General features: G+C 37.2%; 1 protein-coding gene across 1 annotated transcript; it reads right to left on the bottom strand.

Annotated features, from left to right (window-relative positions):
• Positions 1 to 74: 74 nt before the first annotated feature.
• On the bottom strand, positions 75 to 24,453 carry LOC126834648 (phospholipid-transporting ATPase ABCA1-like). Its single transcript, XM_050566735.1, is given in 26 exon segments — positions 75 to 368; positions 527 to 675; positions 763 to 941; positions 1,021 to 1,191; positions 1,268 to 1,455; positions 1,531 to 1,729; positions 1,812 to 2,106; positions 2,184 to 2,486; positions 2,564 to 2,840; positions 2,923 to 3,135; positions 3,212 to 3,370; positions 3,440 to 3,633; positions 3,714 to 3,850; positions 3,935 to 4,181; positions 4,248 to 4,458; positions 4,540 to 4,695; positions 4,755 to 5,114; positions 5,209 to 5,564; positions 5,825 to 6,059; positions 6,159 to 6,403; positions 6,482 to 6,635; positions 6,716 to 6,846; positions 6,924 to 6,941; positions 6,944 to 7,005; positions 7,328 to 7,566; positions 23,651 to 24,453. Coding segments are annotated over 25 exon segments (4,905 nt in total). The 5' UTR covers positions 7,552 to 7,566; positions 23,651 to 24,453; the 3' UTR covers positions 75 to 326.
• Positions 24,454 to 25,852: the final 1,399 nt, after the last annotated feature.

The raw sequence follows: 25,852 nt of genomic DNA on the forward strand, positions 1-25,852 counted from the left end.
GACCTAAAGCCTTAAATAAGCTTTGGTTCCATTTGTTTAATACATATAATTATTCGGCATAAAGACAAAGTAAATTACTTACATCTTACACATTTTATTATAAATTATCACATATAGTATTTTATATTACAAAACTATTATTTTTTTAATAATAATTTACATTAGTCAGCCTTCGTACAAGAAAAAAATAAAAAAACAACATTATTATAATGTTGTGAACGTTTCCAAAGTGAAGATAACGTTCAAAAAATTGACATGGCACTTACGGTTCATATTTAAACGACGAAAATATTAGGATATCAAAATTTGTTGAACATTCCATTTTGCTACGCTATTTGGTTTCGATTTCTGGTAAAATTTAAAAATACCTGAAAAACAAATCGAAAATAATATTATTGATAATATTATTATTGGGTTGTTCATTAGTTAGTCGGAATAAAATTTGAAAATGTACGTAGAAAATAATGTACAAATTAGATGACCGACACCGAAAAAAGTGAGTTGAAGTCGTTCGGGTTGGCCTTACCTGTTCTAAACTGGTTTGTTGTATGGAATAGTCGTCAATCAATAGTTCTTTTTTAGCTTGTTCCATCTGACCAAACGCATACGAACACGGATATTTTTTGGGAATGTGGAACAACGCTGTTATTTCAAATTCTTCACGTAATGTTGCGCCTAGAGGTAAAAAACACCATTGATTTTAGTAAACGTTACTATCAAAAGGGTAGTGTTTTGTACATTTTTCCTTTTTGCAATAATTACCCGAGAACGATGATATTACAAATTCTTTGGCTTTGGTGTGATTGTCTGGATGGAATTTTATGTGCAGTTGGTAACCGATTGAGAATTTATTTTTAAGATGCTGCACAGATCCTATACAACAAATTCGGCCGTCCACCATTACGGCTAAACGCGTGCACAGGGCTTCGCATTCTTCGAGACTACACAACAGGGATTAGAGTTGTTTTAGTTTTATTCTGTATTTATATTGTTGTCTCTCGCTGACTATAACTGATATACCTGTGCGAAGTGATGAAAACACATTTTCCGCGATCTCTTTCTTCGCTTACGGTGTCCCACAAGTGTTTCCGGGCAGCGGGATCCAAACCAGATGTGGGTTCGTCCAAGAACAGCACCGAAGGGTCTCCGATCATAGCGATGGCCGTGCTGAGTTTTCTCTTGTTGCCGCCACTAGGTCGAGGGGGAAATTAGGTTAAGACAACCGGTGACAAATGAATTCCGGTAGCTGTTAGGTTACTCTACTTACCTATAGTTTTTAGCTTGTACGTTCAAATAGGGCATGAACGCCAATCGGGAAGCTAGGTAAAACGGTAGCGTGGTCGCTTCTTTGTTGGACATTCCTCTGAGTCTGCAGAAGAAATGGAGCGTTTCGAAGCCCGTCAGCTCTTCGATGAGACCGTTGAACTGAGGACAGTAGCCTCCTACCTCGTGGATCTACATGGAATAACAGATTTACAAGTATGAGCTGTGATGCCTTAAGATTTCGCCGTAAGATTACGGTGCATATACTTTTTCTCTGTTGTTGTTGACGTGTACTCCGCACACGTAAATGTCTCCCGACGTGTTTTTGATGTCTCCGGTCAGCATTCGGAAAGTGGTCGTTTTTCCGGCTCCGTTCGCTCCCAGCAAGCCAAAGCATTCGTTCGGTTTAAGCGCCAAATTTATTCCTTTCACCGCTTGCTTGCTACCGTAATTTTTCCAGACGTTTCTGCAAAGCGATATAATTGGATCGTTAGAAGACACGTGTTACGACGAACAAACGTAGCTCGTATAAAGATGGCAATCATTACTTGAGATACAGACAGAAACTCCTGGGGTCAGCATTGCTGACCACTTGCTTCTCGTGAGCCACGTCCGACTCGTAGTAGTTCAAGTCGAATTTCTCTTCCTTGAGCGCTTTTTTCCAAATGTAACTGTAGAGTTTCAGCAGAGTGCAGTGGATTTTGTTACCGTAGTACGTCAAGTACTCGCATGACAGCAGCAGCGAAACGCACACGAATCCCAACCAAAACAGATGTATGATGTTCCTACCGATGCCCGGGCTGGTCCACGATAAATTGTCACCGTCCCATCCGAAACAGGAAGCTGTAGAGACAAAAAAATTGTAAACTATATAATAATATCCGATGCGTTCGTCATGTAAAAAAAAAAACGCTTTTTACCATTTTTGCGGAAGTCGCAGATCTCGTTGTACTCGTACGCCGAGTAAATATTTTTCAGACCGCTGCTCAGAGCGTAATGCGGAAAGTAAATCATCACGGAATCGATGGCTTGGGAATGGTCCTTCAGACACAAGGGTTGCATGTCCAATATGAGAACTAACATGAACACCATGGCGCCGGTGATGACGCTGAACACGGACATTCGAATGAAACTCGTCGACGGGTTGGTGAACATATACGAAAACAAACCCATTAGCGGCAACGTCGCCCACGAAAAAGCCACCAACAGAGTTAACAATAATCCTGAAACCGAGTTAAATATATTGACTCATCGACTAGAGATTATCGTAGAGATGGTCTTTGGCATCCCATTTACATACCCATTTGTTTCGAGCTGGAATAGCCCGGATCGCCGTAGAAGAAAAGAAGTGAAATGATCGAGAATATGATCGTCAAGTAGCTGATCCAGTCCCACAGCAAAGACGCTCCCCAATAGGCCAACGGTTTGATCCCGGCGATTTGTTGCATGTGTTTGGCACCGGTTTGCCGTTCCTTGACTGCAAATAGCGCGTAAACGGCGCACACAAATGCCTGTGAAATGCCACAGTTGAACGCCACTTGGTAACCCAGATTGCTGCCACCGGACAATTTCAACAGCTGAACAAAACAAAAGAAAAATTGTTTTTTAATATTGTAAGAAAGTAGTTTCTCCTTTGTTTAGATGATGTCGTGTACGGACCTTGTCTACCCCCTGGTACGGTAGAGGATGATTGATGACTTCTATTCCGTAACTTTCGCCCATGAAAGATCTGAGTAAGGCGTTGTAGACCATGTTCAGCGACAACGGAGGTCCGTGGTAAGGTTGGTTGTTGAAGTGCGCTGTGATTTTGTTGTCGTCGAAAACGGCTCCGATGATGTACTTTTGCGTGAACGGCGCTATGTTTTTCGAAGCCTGCGAGGAATACCGATTAGTAAGTAGTTTAAAAATAAAAAAATCGTACACAAAGAAAATTCAACCGATCACTTACCACTTTCAGCAAGAAGTTCTCGAAGAAATCGTAGTTTTTGTGGAAGTTCAAATCGAGAACGGGGTTGGGCGCACAAGCGTTCTTGTACGATTCATAAACGCTCACGGCCAGCTCGTTGTGGCTAGCTAACATGACGGTACTGATTGGGTCCCAATATGTCTACGACAGAAATCATGGGTTAACAATCAGTTAAGTAAACTAGATAGAGACGACGGTTTCGATTCTTACCTTAAAATCCATGACCATCGCCGGAAGATCTTTCATGCCTTGCCAGGAGTTGACGACCAATAACGCGAGACATATGAAAAATATAGTCAAAGCTATTTGAAGCGTATGCAAAACCAAAGAACGATAGGACTGCAAACATTTCTTCTCCATGATCGCTCCAATTTGTATGATAAACAACTTCCACCCGGTGGCTCCTAAAAAAAAACCCAATGTCTTCATGCCATAATATTCAAAACAACAGCTATGCAATACCAGTTATGGAGGGTTTACTCACTTTCTGATTTCATGTCCGAAACGTCACTTCCCGAATCAAAGAAAAAACTTTCGAACCGACTTTTCGAATCAATGGATTTCTGCTTCAACGAATTTATCTGATAATCCGCCAGCTTTTTGTTATCGTCTTGTCCGACCCTGTACAAATGGAATATGGCATTTTAGTAAAAAACGTAGACATTGCGTTCAGCCGTTATAAATACAAGTAGATGTTGTACTTACTTCATGAAAACATCCTGTAACGTAGTCAACGAGATACCGTATTCCTTGATTCCCAAAGACGCCTTGTTTTGTTCCAGAGAGTTTAAAAGTTCCGGAAACAAAGACGAATCGTCCAGCTTGTACGTGACCTCCATTATTGTTATATTGCTGGGCACGGAATGCGGGTAGTATTTTCGAATGAAATTGGTCGATTTGGATACGTTAAATTTTAACGTATCTTTTACCAACGTTAACGTGTAACCGCCACCTAAAAATTAATAACTCTTATCAATTCTAAACGAAATAAAACCCTAAGTCAATCCTATCGTCTTACCGTATTCTTTTTTCAACGAGAACGGCGTTCCAACGCAACAAAGCGTGCCGGCTTTCATTATGGCCACTCGGTCGCCCAACAAGTCGGCTTCATCCATCAAGTGAGTGGTCATTACCATCGTCCTACCTTCGCGTTCCGATTGTAAAATGTTCCACAAAGTTCGTCTTGCTGCAGGGTCCATGCCCGAAGTCGGTTCGTCCATCAATACCACCTACCCTCCGAGTATAAATATTACGCGTCAAGGCTAAACTTAGGAGAAGAAAAACTCTCTCGCAAACCCCAACAAACTTACTTTGGACTTGCCGATCAGAGCGATGGCCACGGATAGTTTTCTTTTCATTCCCCCGCTGAGGTGCTTGGATTTTGTGTTTAGCATGGATTCCAATTCGAATTTCACTACATACTTTTCAATCTCATCGCTTAGCGCTCCGTTACTCAAGCCTTTCAACTGTAATTATCGTTGTAAGTATATCAATGTACATAAAATAAAAATATCCTCGTACTCACCACTCCGAAGAATTTCAAATGTTCCTTGACGGTCAAGTCAGGAATGAGTATATTGTACTGCGGGCAGAGTCCCAACGAGTTGCGTATGGTCTTCATCTGTGTGTTGATATCGTATCCTTCGATTAATGCCGAACCCGAGGACGGCCTTATCAAACCGCTCAACATGGACATGGTCGTCGACTTGCCGGCGCCGTTGTGTCCCAACAGCACGGTAATCTGATTCGGGTACATGTCCACCGTCAGGTTGTTGACCACGGGTTTGTCGTAGAAAAAATACTTGGTCAGCGATTGGATTTGTATGCCGGACTTTTCGGTGATTTCTTTGCTCATCGTTTCCTTTTGTCCGAACCAAAACGACGACTGCAACAACCGAGTTGTTTGGTCTCGTTTAGCTTTTTCATGCGATATTGCGAAAAAACTTTCAAAAAAAATATCAATAATTGTTCGTTCTTACCATTATCGGGAAATACCACGGTGGGCGGAACCCGCAGTTTTTCGGGAAAGCCGTTTCCAGGTACACGGCTATGACCAGATACAGTACCGAGTCGAAAGCCAGCATGTACATGATGTCGGCTATGCACATTTTGTCGTCGGGCGACACGGTCACCGTGATGTTGTTCCAGGTCAGTCCTTTGCCGATCCCTTCGAACATGATCAGACTCTGGAATATGTAACCCAGCGCGGTGTTCGGCAACAGGGTGGAGGTCAAAATTTCCCTGTTGGTCATCGACGAATATTTCGGTTGGAAGATCATGAACGGTGCGTACGTGCCGAACCACAGGACTCCTCCGACAGTGGCCGCGGTGTTGGCTAAACACAAAACAACAACAATAGTAGTAGAATAAACAACTCAATCGAGAACACGATTTAAGATCAACTTTATCACTTAATCACAAGCGATTGGGCGACCGTAATATCATCTTAAATCGTAGGTTCTATTTTTTTTTTTTATTGTTTAAAAGATGCTCGTCTGCGCAGTGCGCTTTGACGATAATAATATGTTAATGAAAGGAAAAAAACAAAGATAGGTTATTGTTTTTGTTTTTTTCGCAACCTATAATTACACTGACCTTTTTTGAAAAGCGTGGCTATCAAGAAACAATACGATATACCGGAGGTAACGTAAAGCGTCATGATGGCCATGAGCACCACCGGATCCGAATACTGGAATACCGCACCCGTAGGCCATTCGAACGTGATAAAGAACACCAGTATGAGAAGAGGTATAATCCAAACGACGAAACTCTTCAAATACCAAGCCATTGCGTGCAGCCAATTATCCAATCCCATCAGCATCATTGCTTCCTATATACAACGCAGCAATCGGACAATGAACATTATTATTATTGTTGTTGTAGTTGTTATTATTCGTAGATTTTTTGCCAAATAATAATATACACTGACCTTCATCTTGGATTCTTTTTCCGCCGCTATCACTTTGATGGTGTTGATGGCCGTGTACACGTAGCTGAGCAGTACCACTGTGGAAACGAACGAGGTAAGAGCCGGAAGGAGAGGGTCTTCGATGTACTTCGGGTACGGGAACCTTTGCATCTCGATTTCGGGAATCGTCCGATTCGGGGCCCAGTAGTTGACGATCGTCCGGGAGATCTGACTTTGCAAGTACAAAAACGACTCGGACGTGTAACCTGGAATCGAAGTGGAGAAAAAATAAATAAAAATAAAACTAATACGAACCAAAATATATCATAATATTTTTAACTTACCCGGTTCGCCGCCGTTCAATTCTTCTTTGTGTCTCGGACCGAACGTTTGGTACAGAGGAAATATCAAATAAGTCCTCCAGTTGGCTTCGATCGTGTCGAAGCTCATCATGCTCTTTTTCGTTACTCTCAAGTGACAGGGAAACCTGATTTTCATCTTTACACAACAAACAGCGTTTAGTATCTGAGGTTATATACTTACAGTTAAATGTTCAATAATAATAATAATTGTCTTACGGATATTTTTTTCGGCAACTCGGTAGCGTTAGGCCAAACGTTATCGAACCGGACTCCGGCCAGGTAATTCTTCATCGCCTCGTCTTTGTTCAAATCTTTTTCCATTAAGTTAACGTGTTTGAAACTTTTAACTGTTAACGCACACAATAGTCAAACAATATTATTTATAGGTTGTTGCATATTTTTGTAATGTACACATTGAACTTACGAAACAAATTCGGTGTCGAGCAAACGCAGTTTTCATTATTTCATCTAACTTCGGGTGATACGGACTCCACGCTAAGGTCCATCTGAAATCATTTTTACATACACTATAAATAAAAACCGTGTTTTAGCCGCAAACTATTACCTTGTCTCGTTCGTTCAAGGTACAAATTGCGGGTTTCTTTTTCTATATTATTTTATTATTATAATAATATATCATATATTAAACGTATTCGTCGCTCAGAACTGATAATAATATTATGCTAATAAGTCGTTCCGGCCAAATGTCCTTTGGCTATTGCCAAAAACGGTATACGCTATTACTCCCCACAAGAAGGTCGACACTCGACTTTGGGCTTTTTTGAACCAAAATGTGTTTTTTACTTTATACTCGACCGATAAACTCACCCCGGCGTGTATCCTACAATCATTGGCGGCACGGTTATCGGAAACGAAGGGTATTTGGTAATGTGGTCGAATTCCACTGGCTGCACCCACGACCTGATCATGACAAGTATGCACGCCATGATGGCCGGCAAAAGCACTTCGATGGTCGATTGGATGGGGTGTCTCCGCTGGATCAAAAGGTTCTTCCATAGTAGAAGTTTTAGCTTCTTCAAGTCTTTCCACATCACTCAAAGGTTAATCTGAAAAACACAAAAACGGCGGTCGTTAGGAACTGATATTATAATAGGTATATTATACAAAAGTGGAACCCGTTTGTCGGTTAAATAACAACACACAGTTGTAGGTTTACATAATACGACTCGGGGACGTTGCTTTCGACCGTTCAACGATCTACGGGGATCTCCGTAGTTGGTGTTTATCATAAATTACTATGGAAGTAGCTGTGTGTGTGTATGTGTGTTGTAATAGTAATAATAATAATAATGGTATAAATGTAAAGTAGGTATAGAGTAAACTGAATAAAATTTGTTTAATATCTCAAAATTCAATGAAATAGCTAGATCATCGTTCCGAAATACGGGTTTTTTTTTTGTCCTTATAAACCTTGTCTGCGACACAAGGTTTATGTTTTTTTCGCTGACCTGACCTAGGCGAATTTGGTCGTGAATACAAGGAATACATAATAATATACAATATAATAATTACACAATTAAATATAGTAAAATATTATTAAACGATGCCGCTAAGCAATATATTATAACTGTTGCGGTCTACCTGTTGTGTGAGCGTCGACGATGAACTGTTTTTAGAGGGTTTTTACTTAAAAATTAAAACGTATCGAATTATGTCAGCGGCGTTCCGGACAAACGACTGACGGAGCGATTAAAAACGGCTATCTCAGGTAAAATACTATTTAATACTATTATTGGATTGGAGTGCGCTTGATTCGAGTGCTTTTCCGAATTCGACTGCTGATAAAATATGTCAAATCGAAGAAAAGCCATGACGTGTGTGCCGCGGTTAGAGGTCCACGTGATAACACATAGTCGGATACATGTTAATATTGTTACAGCTCGGATATTAGTCATATTATTATATTATTCATGTTAATAATCGCTTCGAGAGGACGGCCGTTCCCCGTCAAGGTCGGTCGGTGAATACCAAAACAGACGTTTCCAAAGTCAAAAAACTACCGGAGTAAATGTCTTGTGTGTGTGCGCATATTCTATTCCACCTTATAGCAAGTTCCTAGCCGAATAAACAACACACACACACAGCCTTCCTTCCTTCCTTCCTTCCAAATGGTCTCCTTCAGACCGGACCGATAATTACCGCATTATTATGTAACAATATGAGACTTTTCTCGGGCAGTGTGCATGTGTTACGTCAGCCACACAACAGACCCCGTAGGTCCGAACTCGACCGGTTTAAAAAAATATATGTAAACACAAATAAAAAACCTAAAAATATACACTCACGTGTAGTGTACCTGCTGTAAACCATCATATTATCGAACACCCCATTTTTTAATTTGAAATTTTATAAAAATAGTCTAGTTTAAAAAAAAACGCTAGCCAAGACGGGGTCGACTATGCAGACTTCCTAGATTTGTAATTTTTGAGCAATTAGTTAAAATATATACCTTATTATTTGGTAATTAATTAAAACAGTATGAACATTTAAGAGGAAAAATGTGTTTTTTATGATACACAAAAGCTCTTTACTGAATAAACTGTATCAGATAAAGCTACGACAATAATATCCTTCTTCTCGTTATTAGCGTGTAGCGTTTTTGTTTTTTCTTTCTGTTCACAACAAACTCTGCTCTCCGTTTGGTATCTCAACGTTTTTAAGGGGTAACGTTTAGGCAAATAACAAACACAATATTGTGCAACTTGTTTACGCGACGACGTCGTCGAACATAGTAAGCATTGTTTTTGTGAAATATTTTCGCTTGTCAACAGCTTTTTTTATGGTGGCTGTTTTTCGCCCAATATTCGGATTACCTATTGAAAAAACGGTTCTCGGTTTTTTTATCAGTCGACTCGTTGACCGAATTTACTAGGAAAAATGTGTTCGCCACTTAACCGAACGTCAAGTGCCGCTGATACCGGGCCAAGTGCCCAAGTAACCCAATTTAATCTCACCTAAACGGTTTCCAACGAAACAACAGTATGTGTAATAATTATCATTATCAATAATTATTGTACACAACAACGGATTGTTCTAATAAATAATATTCCACAATTTTATTTTCCACACATAGATAGTTATATGAATTTATTCGAGTGTAGGGATTACACTGCCGTGTGTCTAACATATTTTCCACGGTCGTTTCTTCTAGTTAAAACTATTTTTTTTTTTGTGCTTGTCACCCGTTAACCTTCGGTATTCTCGTTAAAGGCAAATCAAAAGTGTAAAACGACCGGCTTGCATGTAAACGTTGCTATGTGGATACCTTTCAGACAATGTTTGCCGGACACAACAAAGCACGACCAAGTCAAAAAGCCAATTTGAAAAAAGTCAATAGCAATATTTCCTAAAAAAAAAAAACTACAAAGCACCGCATGAACTCAAATGTATACATATGTTGCATTTCTGTATTCCAATTATTATTATTTTCTTCTTGTACGGTAAAAAAACGTTCTACTTCTAGTAATATTACATTTTTTTTTGCGTTAAATCGTTATTCAAACCTCGTTGGTTTGATGTACGCCACGATACGATGAGACGCCGTGCATTGTGTTGGCAACTAATTGTTTGCAACCCGCAACCGCCAGGTAATCGTTTAACGGTTTACAACATAATGTTTTTAGGGAAAACAGATACGGTTTTTTTTTTTTGCTGTTTCTTTTACCCATTTTGCTATGACACACACATCAGGTGTCTGCAACTGTACACAGACGGTACAAAATAATAATAATAATTATAGGTTATCATTAACGCACACACAACGCTAGTAGTACTAGTAATTCTAGTTTTGGAAATGTGTAAAAAAACATTATCACCGTAATAGCCGTTTTGAATGTATATTTTTTTTTAACTTGCTATAATTTATGAATCATTAATTGATCAGAGTTTGATCGAAAACGTGATAAATTCTAAACAAAATTCGTGTTGGCAAAATATCAGTCGTTAGATATTATTATGTTATTAGCAATGTTTTTTTTAACTTAGACAAAAAAACCCGTACGGCCAGGGACATTTAAAATATGAGTTTTACATACAATTTGTAATATTATCTAATATCGCACCGGCACTATAACAGTGAACATGAGTTAATCAAGAGCATAATAGCTGCGATGTGCGATGGTAAAGTATTGTAAATGGAAGCGTTACGTTATACCCCTGTCCTGTGTACAAGTAGTATGATATACCGACGCGGTCTAACCTGTTTCTGAAGCGGAAACGCGCACGGTAGAGATCACCGTTATAATATTCTCTATGTGTAGTTTAATATAACGCTACTACTAAAAAAAAAAGGGTGCTTAAAAAACGAAGCAGAGTGAATAGTAATTAAAAAAAAACAAAGAGCTCGCACGGTAATAATAAAATAATATGTTATATATTGAACTGGATCGTGAGCATACAAAGGTACAACTAACATACTCTATTTATTTTTTTTCAATATGACCCTGTTGGCGCAGACTTCGGTCCGATCGGATTAAGTGTGTGTGTGTACCTGTTTTTTGTACACGATTCGATTAAAAATACACTAACTGTTATTCCATTCAAAACGAATTTTTACAACACACAATGTATCCCACGCGAGTGCACGCAGACAACATAATAATATATTGTTAAATATATATATATAGACTACACTATTCTTGAGCGAATAAAAAAGCTCAACGGTTTTGAGGTCACTCCCGACGACACGGTGTTTTTATCCTTAGCCCGGTAGTATGACTGATAAGTGATAATATATATTTTAATGTTCGTGTTCCTCTGACGACCTCAACAGGTGCTCCGACGACAGAGTTACAGGTGGGTGCACTTATACCCGGTATCTATACTATTACTCGTACAAAACATTGTTATGTTATGATTATTATATTGCTATCGTTGTATCGCATATATGAACCGCGGTCGGTGAAAGTATCCGCAAAGACTTCTGGTCCGAATCGTTTATTCCGTAATAATAATAATAATAATATGTAATAAAGTCTACAAGACAAATTTATAATATATATATTTTTTGTTCAATCCCATTCAAACAGAAACCGGTCTGTAACACAACAAAAATTACCAAGGCTGGACAATAGTAGTTATAAAAAAATATATATCTTACAAGATGTAGAATTACAAACCAATTCAAACGCGTATATGACCTTTTATTGGATTTCAGAATTAATAATAAATATACTGTACACGGACGGCCAAAGGTTATTTTGTTTTCTCAACTAAACCGTTGACAAGACGTTCAAGATGAGTTCAAAAAACTCAGTGCAAAAATGGTTATTCACAAACGTTTTTTGGTTCCATTCGACAGCAGAACGGTTTCACAGAACAAAAACGTATCGTTTGAGCTACTATAATATATTAAACAACTAATAATTTTTAGGTCGACACATTAAGTTCACGTTTTTTTTTTGCACACAACCACAGTGCTGCACAGCTTAGGCTCGACACAATGGCGGCGTAGAATTTATCATTATCGTTATTATTAATTTTTTTTTTACTCCTCTAAGCCGTGTGCAACATTACATACATATTATTACAATATAGAATATACTGTTATCGTATCTCTCCATAGTTATTCATAGACACTGGCGCACGGTCGATTGTTTTTGCAATATTAATTTCAGAGCAAAAAAAAAAAAATGCTAACGTTATACAGGATACCTATTTTATATATTTTTTTAATGTTACTTATTCCTCATTGTTTGCGTGGTGGCCGAGTATAGACCACAATAGTAGGTGGGTATTATTATGTCTGATAATATAATAATAATATATTATTATAATTATTATTATTAAATAACGCTCCACGGGCAAGTCTGTCGGGCGATAGGTTATGAAACGCGCGGTATAGGTTTAAGTGTGAAAATTACATAATTTAAATATTATATTTATACACACTTATGGTCATTTTTTTTTTGTCAGCTTCTGGTGAAATTATTACCCACTTGTTTACACCGTAAATCCGCCAGTTATGACGATATTGCGATCATACCAAATAATAATAACGATAATTACACACACCATCACCATATTACAATATATATTATAATAATTGTAGTGTTGTAATCGAACAATAATTTGTGAAACGTATAAAAAAAAAAAATTGTCAATTATAAAATATGTCACACTAGTTATAACACTGGTGTAAATTATTTTATTTTTTTTTTTATAGCGATATGATTTTGTTATAAACATACTTAATTGATATTAATAGTTTTAGTGAAAACAGAATGAAATATTATAATATAATATTATTATGTATCGTTTTTGTAATTGAAATAACAAATTTTCATAAGGTCAGGGAGACCACTGGTTTAGAGGAAGTATATAATTTTTTTTTTTTTTTTATTGAGTAAGTAATTAATATTGTAATAATTATAGATTTTGCGGCCAATATATTATTGACTTTGAACTCTAGTACTTTTTTTTAAGGAAGTTGTAAATTTTAAAAACAATAAAATCACTAATCCGGATATTGTATTATACGTTTTTATTACACTTGTTTTTTTTTCAACCGTAAAAAGTTATACCTGAAAAACATTGATCATACATGAATTCCAACTTAATATGTTTTAGTTCTAATTATATAAAATAATCTACTCTTTTATATTATAGTTCGTTGTCGTTGTGTTATATTATGCTCGTTTAAAATTATTCCATTTAACAAACACACACATGGAACTTTAGGAAGCATAAGGGTTTTTTTTAAGGGTAAATGGTTTTACTTTGATACCGACAATTGTGTATGGCGTTTGCTGATACATTAGAATGCAGGTATTGCCATAAAGTAACAACACCAGATATACAATGAAGAAGAATCACTGAGTCAAGGTCCATTAAAATTATTATTTGTCGTTTTTACCTTCGCCGTCATCAACGCTGTAACAGGCGGAACCGTTTTATTGGGAAATACATTATTGTTATTATTTTTTTAATCTTATTCTTCTTCTTCTCATTATTATCATCATTTTTATTGTATATTACTAATTATAACTATTATTCGAGTAAACGTATATCGAGAATGCGACGCCATTTCGTTTTGCTTGAAACTGATATCTTTTATTGAAAAAAATAAACTATTAAATTTACATAATATTATTGTTTTATTTTTACGACGCGTTACTTGTACTTTTTTATTAGAGGAAAATGAACAAAATATGAATTTAACTACTCCGGTGTACAAACAAAGGCGTGCCAAATTGTCGGTATAATAGTCAATATAATTATTGCCCACAGATTTACATCGTCTTGTGCGGCTATTAGGCGAATAAAAAATAATAACATTGAAACCATTCATGAGACAATAGAAACAATAGAAATTCGCACATAGAGTCAAAGAGATTTTAACGCGCGACCCGTGCAAATTAATTAATTTGGGGAAAACCAAAAATATACAAATACTCGAAATTGAAAAGAAAAAAAAAATAGTGCGCGATAATATTATAATATTCACACTGTGCAATCATTGTAGTCGAAACGGAAGAACCAAACCCGACGGCAATTATATTATTATTATTACAAATTACAGTATCTAGTTGTGCGTGGTAAAAATAATCGTCGACCGAGCGTTTAATTTGAACAGTTAAACGTGATGAGTGCCCGTCGTTTATATAATATTATTATCAATCATTATTCGCGTGCCCTTTTCATTGCGATACTATTATTTCCCATGCAATATCGCCCACACTCGGTTATAGTGTTATTTTTGGATGTTCTACAAAAAATGAATCCGATTAATCCGGTTTTTGTAAATTGACAAATTTCGTATCGCTTGGACCACCGTTATCGACAAACTAGTACAAAAAAAATATCCCACAAATATTATAGCTCTGCTTTAACCACGCCTTAAAGCTGTATAAATATACAAATTTGTTTACAGTGATCGTTGAAGTAATATATATTATATATATTATATTTTATTCGCCCAACGAGACGAATCAAGTCTAGTAAAGCAATAAATCATTTTTAATTCTACCATAGCTGTTACACGGTCGTGTAGGGGTCCGCGTTAAGGGGACACAAACAGAGTCAAACTTAACCATGTGATAATAATATACCGTACCATATTTACTTATTCCATTTTCGGACGAGAGACATTGTAAGTAGAAGTAAACAAATTCGTCTCTTGGATTGAACTATTTGGAATTTTAAACTTTATTTTAATATTTTACCTCACCGAAAAACGCTTTCTTCCCACAAATCTCTTCGCCTATTCGCCGCACATATCACTCACGCCCAAATCCCATTAATCTCTTATGGCCGTTTAACTATTTTACCATCCATGTTTATTACTCTGGTCAGTGCAGCGGAGTGTCATTGGCCCACTTATAGTATAGTATAACAGCTCAAAACACACACAGATATACACTAGACATGTTCAAAACGACTTTGGGATTTTTTTTTTTTTTTGGCGTGACGACAATAATAATATTGCTATCCAATTGCTCGTGACTAAATCTTCAAATACTATTAAGTAGTCAATAATTAACCTTTACCGGCTGCATAAAACATACCCACACACGCGCATAATACTATTATAATATGGTCTCTCGTGTAATTAAGTGAAAACAATAATATAAGCTCTTTTGGTAATCGAACTTCCAAGGGCGTCTCAAAATCAATATACCTATTTGTATGTTTTTTTTGTTTTTAATATTTTTATCGTTGAAACATTTTTCGAATTAACGCACATCGTTACTATAGAAGAACCGAAGACCGAAGAAAGTGCGCCAGACCACCGTTGCTGACAAGTAATAACAGTAATTAGCTTAATTTTCAAGCATCGATGGCGCGCTTGCAATGAGTATTATGCAAGTTTGTCGCGAGAAGTTTATTCGAAAGTAAGTACGCCTCTATAATATGAAACATAAATTGAAAACAAAAATAATAATAATACTAACGGAAGGAAAACACACAAACGTACAATTAAACACAAATCAGTGTCCGTTTGTTCAGCAGGGGAAAAAAGGACTCTAGAAAGGAAAACTAGGTTGGGACCCGTGCACAGCACTGTTTGTACCTATTTTATTTAAAATATTTTATAACCGTGAGATTAGTACAATGGAAACAAATAGCGACCGGACTGAATTACATCAATAGGCCAGTGTGACGATGAAAAGCCAACAATAACGTGTAGATTTTGTGATAAAAAAACAAAATATTATCCGAAACGATCAGATATAATATATGTACATCTAGATTGCTAACTAATGATAAGAATAGAAGCCGACGTGGTACTCACGTGTGTGTATAAAATATATCTGTGATTCTGCGTTATCGACTCGACTTATAATATTGTTATAAACACATTCGCTGGCGCAACTAGAGGAGGTGCTGAGGTGCAATTCAGACCTTTTAAAAACTCTACAAGCTCCCTGACGTTTTTTTAGAGCCTGAAGTATTTGAACATATTTTCACGTGATAAGGTTGTAATTGCCACAAAGATGAACTTCAGTAATCTCAATTGGTATGTACAGTCAGCAATCTAGTTCAGATCGGAGACGACACTGGGCCGTGCGTGGGTGGCTGTTTTTTTACTATATGTTTTTATTGTGTACCGTTAAAATCCGAAGGTCAGATTTGCAGTATGTAAAATAAAATAATACATAGTTGTGATGATAATCGAGAGAGCCATTAAAACCGTATACGTGCGCGTTAGTAGCTGCTGCTGCTGCTCATTGGCGTTTTATAATCAATCTGTTTTGATGATTATTATTACTAAAACGGACCTGCCCACTTTATAAGCGTTGCGTTGTTGAAAAACAAAACCATCAGTAAAACGCCACTGCACGTCACACATGGTTAATGAACACATCAATCTTGGTCGAGCATAAAAAAAAAATTCAACTTTTCCATACTATGATTGGAAACACACATTGTTAATGTTAATGTCAGCTATACTAAATACAATCTTCTACGACAACGATAACAGCTACCTATTATTATTATTATACACTCTGAATGCGATAACGAACCAATTATTATATTTTGTAATTACCATCATGCTAACGAGCCCGGCAATATAATAGTATAATATTTTCACATAGAAACCATTTTTCATTAGAAAACTCCACTGTGCGAAACGACGGGTAAAAAACTGTTAACTATTATTATTGGGTATTATTTTATATTATTATATTATACAATATAGACATGGATAATAATGCAACAATATGGTACATAATACAATACTGGCCCGTAATCCGGTATCGGGTATCCGACCGTATAAACTTGTTTTGTACATTATTGTGATCAATACAAACCGCTCTACAACCGATTTTGGTCTCCAAGGCTGGTGATTAACGCACTTAAAGGTACAAAATACCTTAGAAACAAATTTCCATCTAAACGGCACGTAAAGATGTAGGTATATTCTGTTTTAAATTTATGTTGTATAATAAATATGAATAAAATGCTATAATACCCATTTGGTTTAACTAATTCTGGCCGATTATTAATTTGCATAATGTTAATAATGGCGCTAAACGAATAGTTTGTTCTCTGACAAATCAAATAATTAATGCACAGCTAATTTTTTCAGAATGTGTTCAAATGTGTTGGTTACATAAAGTTGCATCTCAGTGCATTCAATATTAGGTGTGACGAATGTGACTGCAATTATTCACTAGAAATGATGTAGCAATATTTTAACAAATGCACAAAAAAATTATCCAAACAAAAGAAAAAACCTATTTTGGTTTCTTTAATAAACCAATATTGTCCATTCACGTTTACCACATAATCATAGATTTTTTTTTTTGCTTTTTTGTGTGTTCAAAGGAAATTAGTTACTCTTAAACTGTAGCCGTTGATTATTATTCAAACGGCGTTTATTCATTTTTTTTTTTTTTAGCCGATCTTCTACAAATAAAAAAAACATCCAAGATGTATTGTGGAAGTACAAGAACTGTGTATGGTATACAATATAATATATTAATATTATAATCAATCGATGAAAAAACACCAAGGCATTTTTTGTTCACTTGAACCCTGCTGAACTTGCTGAAAAAATCACAGCTTTTGTATTCGCGCGCGTTTCCGGCGTGACTAATAAAACATTCACAGAGAAAAAAATTCTCAACAGATCGTTCATATTTACTATTCGGCGATTACACATTCATTACGGTTGTATATGTATATATGCACACAATATGACTTGCGACAGAACGCTAAGAACAATAAAAAGTTAAAAATACATTAAAAAAAAAAAATACTAAAGTCGTTAAATCATTATGAATATTTTCCGGTACCAAAGCGAAATTTGAACAACAAACACAGTCATACAAAAAAAAAAAAAAAATTGTTTCCAAGACAATAGCGCCGTCGAGATGGGCTGACGAAGGACAAGAACTGTTGATTCATCATCAAAAGAGACGGCCGCCTAGAGGGGGAGGTGTCCGAAAAATTCGACTTGTCGAGGACAAACCGGCATAATATGTGTATTTACACTCGGTGTGTATGGTCAAAGGCTAATGTCAGGGCCGTCCACTCTCATAACAGTACCTCCACAACAAGTACTAAATAGGTACCGACTATGATGTTGATGATGATGATGCATACGATTAGATGGTATATTACACAATTGCCTACCGTCGAGGAATTTTCCTGCGAGAAACCAAACGCGATTGTTATTTTTGGCAAAACCAAAAACGCCATACGATTCCAAATAGTATACCTAAATTAAATACATACAGTGTGCTAATGTGTGTTGCCGTCATTTCTGTTCAATTAACACCACATCGGCGTTGCCCACCTTTGTCGATTATGACCACATTATAATACACATGCGAGTGCGAAATTCGATCATCCAAAGGAGGCGGTGCTCGGTTTTGTTTGGACAACAGCTATGTTATTTAGTCAGCGAGGCTGGTAGAAGTTATTATGAAAAATTTTACTTTAAATTGACATTGAACATCCGAATTTTACCGGGAGATGAGCAACGTCCCCCCCCTCCCACAATTTAAATAAAGTAATTCCTTCAATCGACGCTTGTACTCGTCGGGGTCGACCTTGATGACGACGGCACCGTTCGCGTGCTTGCTGGCAAGACAATAATAATATATGTCTAAAACAAAAAAAGAAAGAGAAAAAAAAACAGTAAGTATACATCTTTGAATGGCGACCGGGTCAACCGTGTACGATTCGTGGGAATATCAAATAAGCAGAACGCAGTTTATCTTTGCAAACGGTTTGTTTTGATTTATGGTCTAAAACAAACAGAAATGGATTTTACTCGTAGAAAAAATCATTTTAATTAAAAACAATACTTCGAAGCTTCCGGAAATTAATTGACACGGTAGTGAAATTGATCAAAAAAACTCTTTTTCCCCCTTAAATATTGCCTATACAAAACTCCTCCGAAAGTCAACCAGACCGCATCGTGCAAACTTATATTATAACTTGATACACTCGATCCTTTGCCGTGGCTGTGTGAGCTGTCGTTTGAATAATCTTCTAAAAAAATAGAATGAATAAACACACACACAGTTGCTATGACAAAGCGCTGCCGAGGCTGTCACGTAGCAGTCATTTAAAAGGCTAATTCGCGTTACATTGGACATCCTGGGTACAACGAGCTCCGTCCAAATATTGTGTAACCCGTCGACCAATTCCAAACGTCACGTATCATCTTTATTATTCGAGAAAAAAAATATACATACAACAACATGATATTGTATGAATATTAATGACGAAAATACTCGTGTGTCTGAACCGGCCAGCCCCAGCTGTTGTCAGCGCCCGATTTCCCAAACTAGGTCCTACGCTTTAAGATTTTTTTATATCGGGCAAAGGCGGGCGAGTAGGGGCTTGAAACCTCCCTTGATTTTTAAAAAATAGCTCCTTCCCCCCCGTCCAAGATTCGCGCCAGGAGGTGATATAGTTTTACAAGGCTCCAATGCTCGATAGCTCTAAATCTTAATTTAATACTAGTGAAATTGTTTTTTTGTTTCAATACCGTCCCAGTGACCCCCATTGGTTTTGTTATGAGGACATTAATCGGTTTGCCGGACACGTACCCGTGCATATAGGCACACCATTATATTATTATTATTATACTTAACCGCGCATCGTCGATAAGCAACGACGGGTTGGCTAACCGTTTTTGCTTTTTGAAAGTATAGTGACCCATACCGTTTGTGAAACGTCGGCACAAGTCTCTCCGTAGGTGAACACGCTCTGCCAATATAAAACAATTTAGTACCTATATGTATACATTATGCAAGTATGATAAATCATGAACACCGATTGGAAGATGAGACACATACAATTTTTTATACTATTTGAATTAATTACAAAATATTAACAAAATATTGCCGACCCCGCCCCGACTTGGCAAGCGTTTTATTTTTTTTTTTTAACTGCAAAATACAATAAAAGTAATATTAAAAAAAACGAAACGGTCCAATTATTTTTTGATCGCTTATTCTCGGGCAAAACGTTTTTGTGTGACAATATTATCAGTGCCAACGTTTCCAAGGATATCGTTTATACGGCTAATATAATATAGTATTCTGGTCTGCCAACGTTGACTGAGGTTCGCGACGTCCCAAACGAGTTCGTTTACATTAGCGTTTACTAACCGCTTTTCTTCTAGTCGTGTTATGGTTTTTGTCTTTCATATTGGTCGAATGCCAATATCGGTACCGCAGTAATAATAATAATAATAATAATAATATAGGTAATACCTACTAGAATTCCGCAACAAAACGGCGTTACGGTGTTTATAATTGCCTTTGTACCCACGACGGCCCGAAGGCACACACTATCCATACACTCATTAGCAATATTATTATGTGCAAAAAATATGTGCATAAGAAAAATTATTACTGTCTCGTTTGCGAAGAGTGCTCGGCTTTTATCGATAATAATAATAATAATATTATATTCTTCTAATCGTGCGCAGATATCTATTGTAGTTTTTATTTTTTTTTTTTAACAAATATGTCCTCGTTAGTTATTGTTGTTGTACATAAACCATAATATTATAATTTGTAATAGCTGTTATGATCCGACCACTGCAAAGATAAGATTACCGCAGAGAGGTATTAAATTTTTACCGAATTAATATTTTCACTAATAAACGGCGACAACCGAGGAATATATAATATGAGTTATGCATATTTCCTGATACGGCCATGATAACAGTATAGACTTTGAAAGCGGTAATGAATTTGTATAATGTTTGTTTTTATGTGTAAACAGACTCTCAATGCTATGCTTAAGTAACCGATTTCGGAATAAAATTAATTTTTGCATATTTTTCATCTCGGTGCAACGGAGATTAAAGTGCAAAGCTCGTTCGGGATGCATTTTTTTTTTAATTGAATCGATTACAAACACCTTTGACCCGTCGAACCTTAGTGTTTACCTAATTATCGGGTAAATGTTTTCCGACATTGAGACACCAACGAAGAACGTTACCCACATAGTAAACAAATTGATTAATTAAAAAAATATTAATATGTAGGTTTAACCTATCCCGACAGCGGTTTAGCGCGTGGCACATATTTCTCTATAATTACACACCATAGCAATGTAGTTCTCTAACCGAAGACAGTGTAGTGAACTTTGGCACAACACAACTTAAATAGGGCCCGTGTAACTTGTTTCTCAGACGAAATCGTTTCTAAAAACACAATTATATAACAGTATAATCATACACTTGTCGAGCCAACAAACAATCGGTGCTTGCTTCTGTATGGAAAACTTCCCGGTTTGTTGTTTTACAGCGAGCAATGCATAGAAAGTTAAACAGATCAATTACACACACGGTTAGGTGTACCTACTATTGCGGGTATATTATTAAGACGTTTAAAGCATTCGACCTTTTGACTTGGACACGTCTAGGACAAACAAACGACGCGACTGTTAACGTATTCCGAGCCTATACACAACACACATACCTAACCCTAATGAATATGCACGATGACGAGGCCGTTGTGTGCAAAACACAAAATCATACCTATTACTATAGCTGTTATTGATCAGCCGGTGTGTAGCCAGATGTCACACACATAGTTGGTATATAATATACCAACATTAAGCTGCTGCCGTGTGTGGAGAAATCGGCTTTTGCTCAAAAACGAGGTTTCCAACAGAAATGTCAAATGCATATTTTGTTTTCAGTTCAAACTCTCTCACCATAGAACAAACGTGGGTATTTTGAAAAGCGCCAAATTCAAGTTACCCGTACCAGTCTTCTGATGTGGCTAGCGTTCAAGTCTCTTCTCTCTCACTGTCTCAGACGGGTGCACAATCGATCATCGTCGACCCTTCCAAACGAACAAACCACAAACTCCAATATTTTAAACGTGTGGGTACTTACGTCCAAGTACAAAGCCAAGTACTAACTATCTAACCCTTCCCCCCCTAAAAATAATACATGTAGGCCACTACTCCAGACGAGGTATTTGTGTGTGTGGAAACCCGGCACAATGCGTTTGTTAATTACAGAAAGTGAAGTGGAACGACCGGTGTGTCGATATAGCAGCAGCAGCAGTACACAGAGAGCTGTTAATCGTCTGGGTTTTTGGCGAAATCAATAAATGATAATGACGCACATTAACAGCGACCCGGGGTGTGTGTATAATAAACAGCTATAATATGCGCCCGGTGCAGGTTATTTTATAACAATATAAAATAATAATGTGATCATAATGAACCTCAAAGTGACGACCCGAGTGAAAGCGTATCGTGTCAAAGTCAAACGGAGAGAATAAAAAAAAATCGTACATTACAATGGACTGGGCGAGAAATAATATGTGAAAAAAATTGCCAGGAAACCCGGAGGATACCCACTGCTGATCCGTATAGCAGTGGCTGTGGGTTTAGACAATATCGGAACCGTGTGTGGCTGTTCTTTTGTTGTTTAGCAAATAATAATAATCGAAAAAAAACCGCATAAATAAAGTGTGTGTGTGTGTGTGTGTAAAATAGGTGTATACGTCGTGCGGAGAAGAACGGCCCCGAAATTCATCAACTCTTTTTTTTAATTTTACCATTTTTTTTTTCACTACTTTTTTAATGTGTGTGTGTCGTTGTCGTCGTCACCCGAACGAATTCCTTTGACACTAATTATTATTCGTTTCACTATTATACATATATATTTTAATATTATTATTTATTATAATAAGAACGTTTTACACGAGACGACGATAACGTCCCGGCGGTATTATTACTATTATTGAGTACACAGATAAACCGGCGTTATCGCTCACTCTAACCCTACAATATACATATATTATAATGAAATTAAAAAAAAATTGCGATCAATAAAATAATAATAATAAACCAATAGACTGTTCGGTGGTCGGAGGCGACGGGTAATTTGAAAGAATATTTAAAAAAAAAAAAAAATCTGTCACGGCTACACTGCGCAACGATTTTTTTTTTAGGGTTTTTGCTTAACAACCGCCACATTAAACTAGCCAGGTGTTTAAAAAAAACGTCAAAAAGCCAACAATTATCATACTATACACAGCCAAGGAGTGTGTGTGAGAGATAGAGAGAGTGGAAAAGACAAAAGGGTGCTGTAAACGCGGTCAACGTGTAGTCACGGGAAAACTGCTTGTCGTCATAGCTGATATGTATATGGATTTTATTATAATACACACAGACTAGACAAGACAAAATATGATTTTCAACGGATGTAAAAAAAAAAAATATATATACAAAAAATGACCTAATACGTGTTGCGTTCGTTACGGATTTTTTCGGGATCCGGTTGGGCTATTAAAAAAATATAGGTATATATATATTTGTCGTTTTTTATACGCTTTTTTTTTACCCAATACCGTTTAACGGCGACGACTAGCTTGCCAAAAGCACCATTATAGTTATACGATAAGAATTTGTAAAAAAAAAAATAATAATAATAAGACTCTGGCAAGTGCGCCCGCGCGGTGAAACGTCCAGTACACGACCTACCCCTATTTAGACTACTCTAACGTGGAGACAGTTTGACACTTGTTGCATCCTACTAGAAACAATATTGCCAACTAAATAATTGTCAATTATTATTATTACTACATCAGGGGTGCGCCTAACGGATGATAAATATACCTCAATTTTATTTTCCATATTTCTGTGCGATTATCAAAAAATAAATAAATAAGGGAGTAGTAAAATAAAAATATTTACCCAAGTGCGTTGTCAAGATCGAACCGAAAAACCAGCCGTGTCGGTTATCGGTGTGTAGATAGTCTCGCACAGCAAATTTTGTTATTATTATTGTTATAATAATAATTTATGATTATATTTTTAAAAACGTTTAAAAAAAAAGAGTTGAATTTAAAAAAAAAACGAAAACTAAATTGAACGATTTTCGCGAAGAATTAAATAAATAAAAAAATAGAAATTTTATAAAAAAAAATTAAATAAAACCAGTCGCACTCGGAGGGCGGTGGCGGAGGGGGGAGGGTGAATTTTTTTTCAATATCTACAGCGATTTTTGTTAAAATTTTTTTTTTAGATTAGATTTCCTTTTCGGCTGCTTTCCTTTTCGCGGCTGCTGTCGAATATACAAAAAAAAAAATAATAAACTGCACTTGGGGCGCCCAAACGGTCTCGGGTTGTGCGGGTGTTGTTGTTTCGGACGGCGGCGGCGGCGCGGACCGACTGTCTGTTAGAGCGGCCGGCGGTGAGTAACGTGTTGGCGACGCGGCCGGGCAACGGAACTCATGCCGTCCCCAAAATAACAGTGAGCGGTTGCGACTCGAACGATGACGGCGGCGGCGGCGGCGAACCCGTCGGCTGGTTAACCGATAAATAATTTATATACCTATATATACGAGTGTGTACGTGATGTACAATTAAAGTGTGTATGTATGTATATATGTAAAAAAATAATATAACGCTTTTAAACGGACGTGGTGCGAGCGAGACGGAACGGTCGGTACTGTGTCGTCGATGATGTGTGCGACAACCGCGGTCGGCGTCGAGTAACTGCCGCGCCGTTTGCCCGTGGTCGGTCGCCTCTTCCACCACACACACACACGCCGAGACGCCGCTCTCTGAACCGGCGAGAGAGTGGAAGGAATGATAGTATAGGTACACCCAGTCGAGGGAGAGAGAGAGAGATGTGTGTACAATATATATATATACACAGTAAGAGTTAATATATTGTGTGTGTGTGTGCGTTTGTACCCATCCGTAATAATAATATACAGCAGGGCTATCCCGCCGCTCCGGCGAAGGAGAACCCGTCGAGAGGTGAACCGCCGTCGCTGCCGCGGTTGTGCTGGTGTTCAGCTGTGGGGGAGTGTAAAAAGATAATAACATTATATATATTTTTATTACTATATTTATATAAATCCCGAAACCGCCGCCCGAGGGCGAGAATACAAAACCGGCCAATAGGTGCACACAACACACTGGATGGAGGTGAGACACGTCACGGTAACTGCTAATGTCAATAATTATTGTTAGCATATTTTGCCAAAACAATTACAATACAAACGACTCACGGCGGACCTCAGTCTGCCCGAGATAAGTATAGAGAGCCCTATTGTGGTCTTTGGTCTTTTCCAAGTTTTCCAGCTTTCCATTATACTATTCTCTACTTGCTTTGCATTCGCACCACCGACCTAAGGCTAAGGGTTGTTGAATCCACTATCAATAAAATTGCTCAGACCTAATAAAAAATGGACTCTCGTCCGTTGTTACCGTTTTATTTGAACCTTCGGTCAGCTATTGAATGTACTAATTGAACAGAACCCGTTGATCTAGGCAGTCATTATAAACTATGTATGTATGATTTATTGCACAAAAAACAGCGTGAAGCCTATTCGTCACTACTTCTCTAGGTAGTCTACGTAGGTACTTGGAGAAATCTTTGGTTTGATTCCACCTCCAAACCTCTGTAACCCATTTTACCATATTTTAATAGCTGCCCTGTACTTTGCTTTAGTCTTACCGCTTCCAATCTTACACCGTTAGCCATTATTTTTGTTTGGCTACGTTGGAATCAAAATCAATTCAATGTTGGCGGCAATGGCTGCTACAATACTGAACGGTGTTGTGCGAAGGTGAAACACGAGATCATAATCCAACGATTGACACATTGAAATATTTTGCAATTTTATCGTTCAGTAATAATATAATTTGATATATTGATAATTTGCATTTTCGATAGTTCCATACGACAACCGATGCGGTTGACCGATAAAAACATTCCCTTTCGACTTGTTCGGTTGGTTTTATTTTGTCATTAAAACTTGTACTATAACTTTCATAACGCTGTACGCGGATTTTAATAAATTCCACTTTTTTTTTTTTAAGTAGGTAACCGCCACCGACATGTTGCTTTTAACTAGAACCGCTAAAACCGTCGAGTCATTCAAA

Source organism: Adelges cooleyi, unplaced genomic scaffold, assembly GCF_023614345.1.
Source record: "Adelges cooleyi isolate 19-005CV unplaced genomic scaffold, UGA_ACOO_1.1 ACOO_flye_CR_arks_rails_tigmint_CR_PRNA_21, whole genome shotgun sequence".
In the NCBI taxonomy this organism is placed as follows: Eukaryota; Metazoa; Arthropoda; class Insecta; order Hemiptera; family Adelgidae; genus Adelges; species Adelges cooleyi.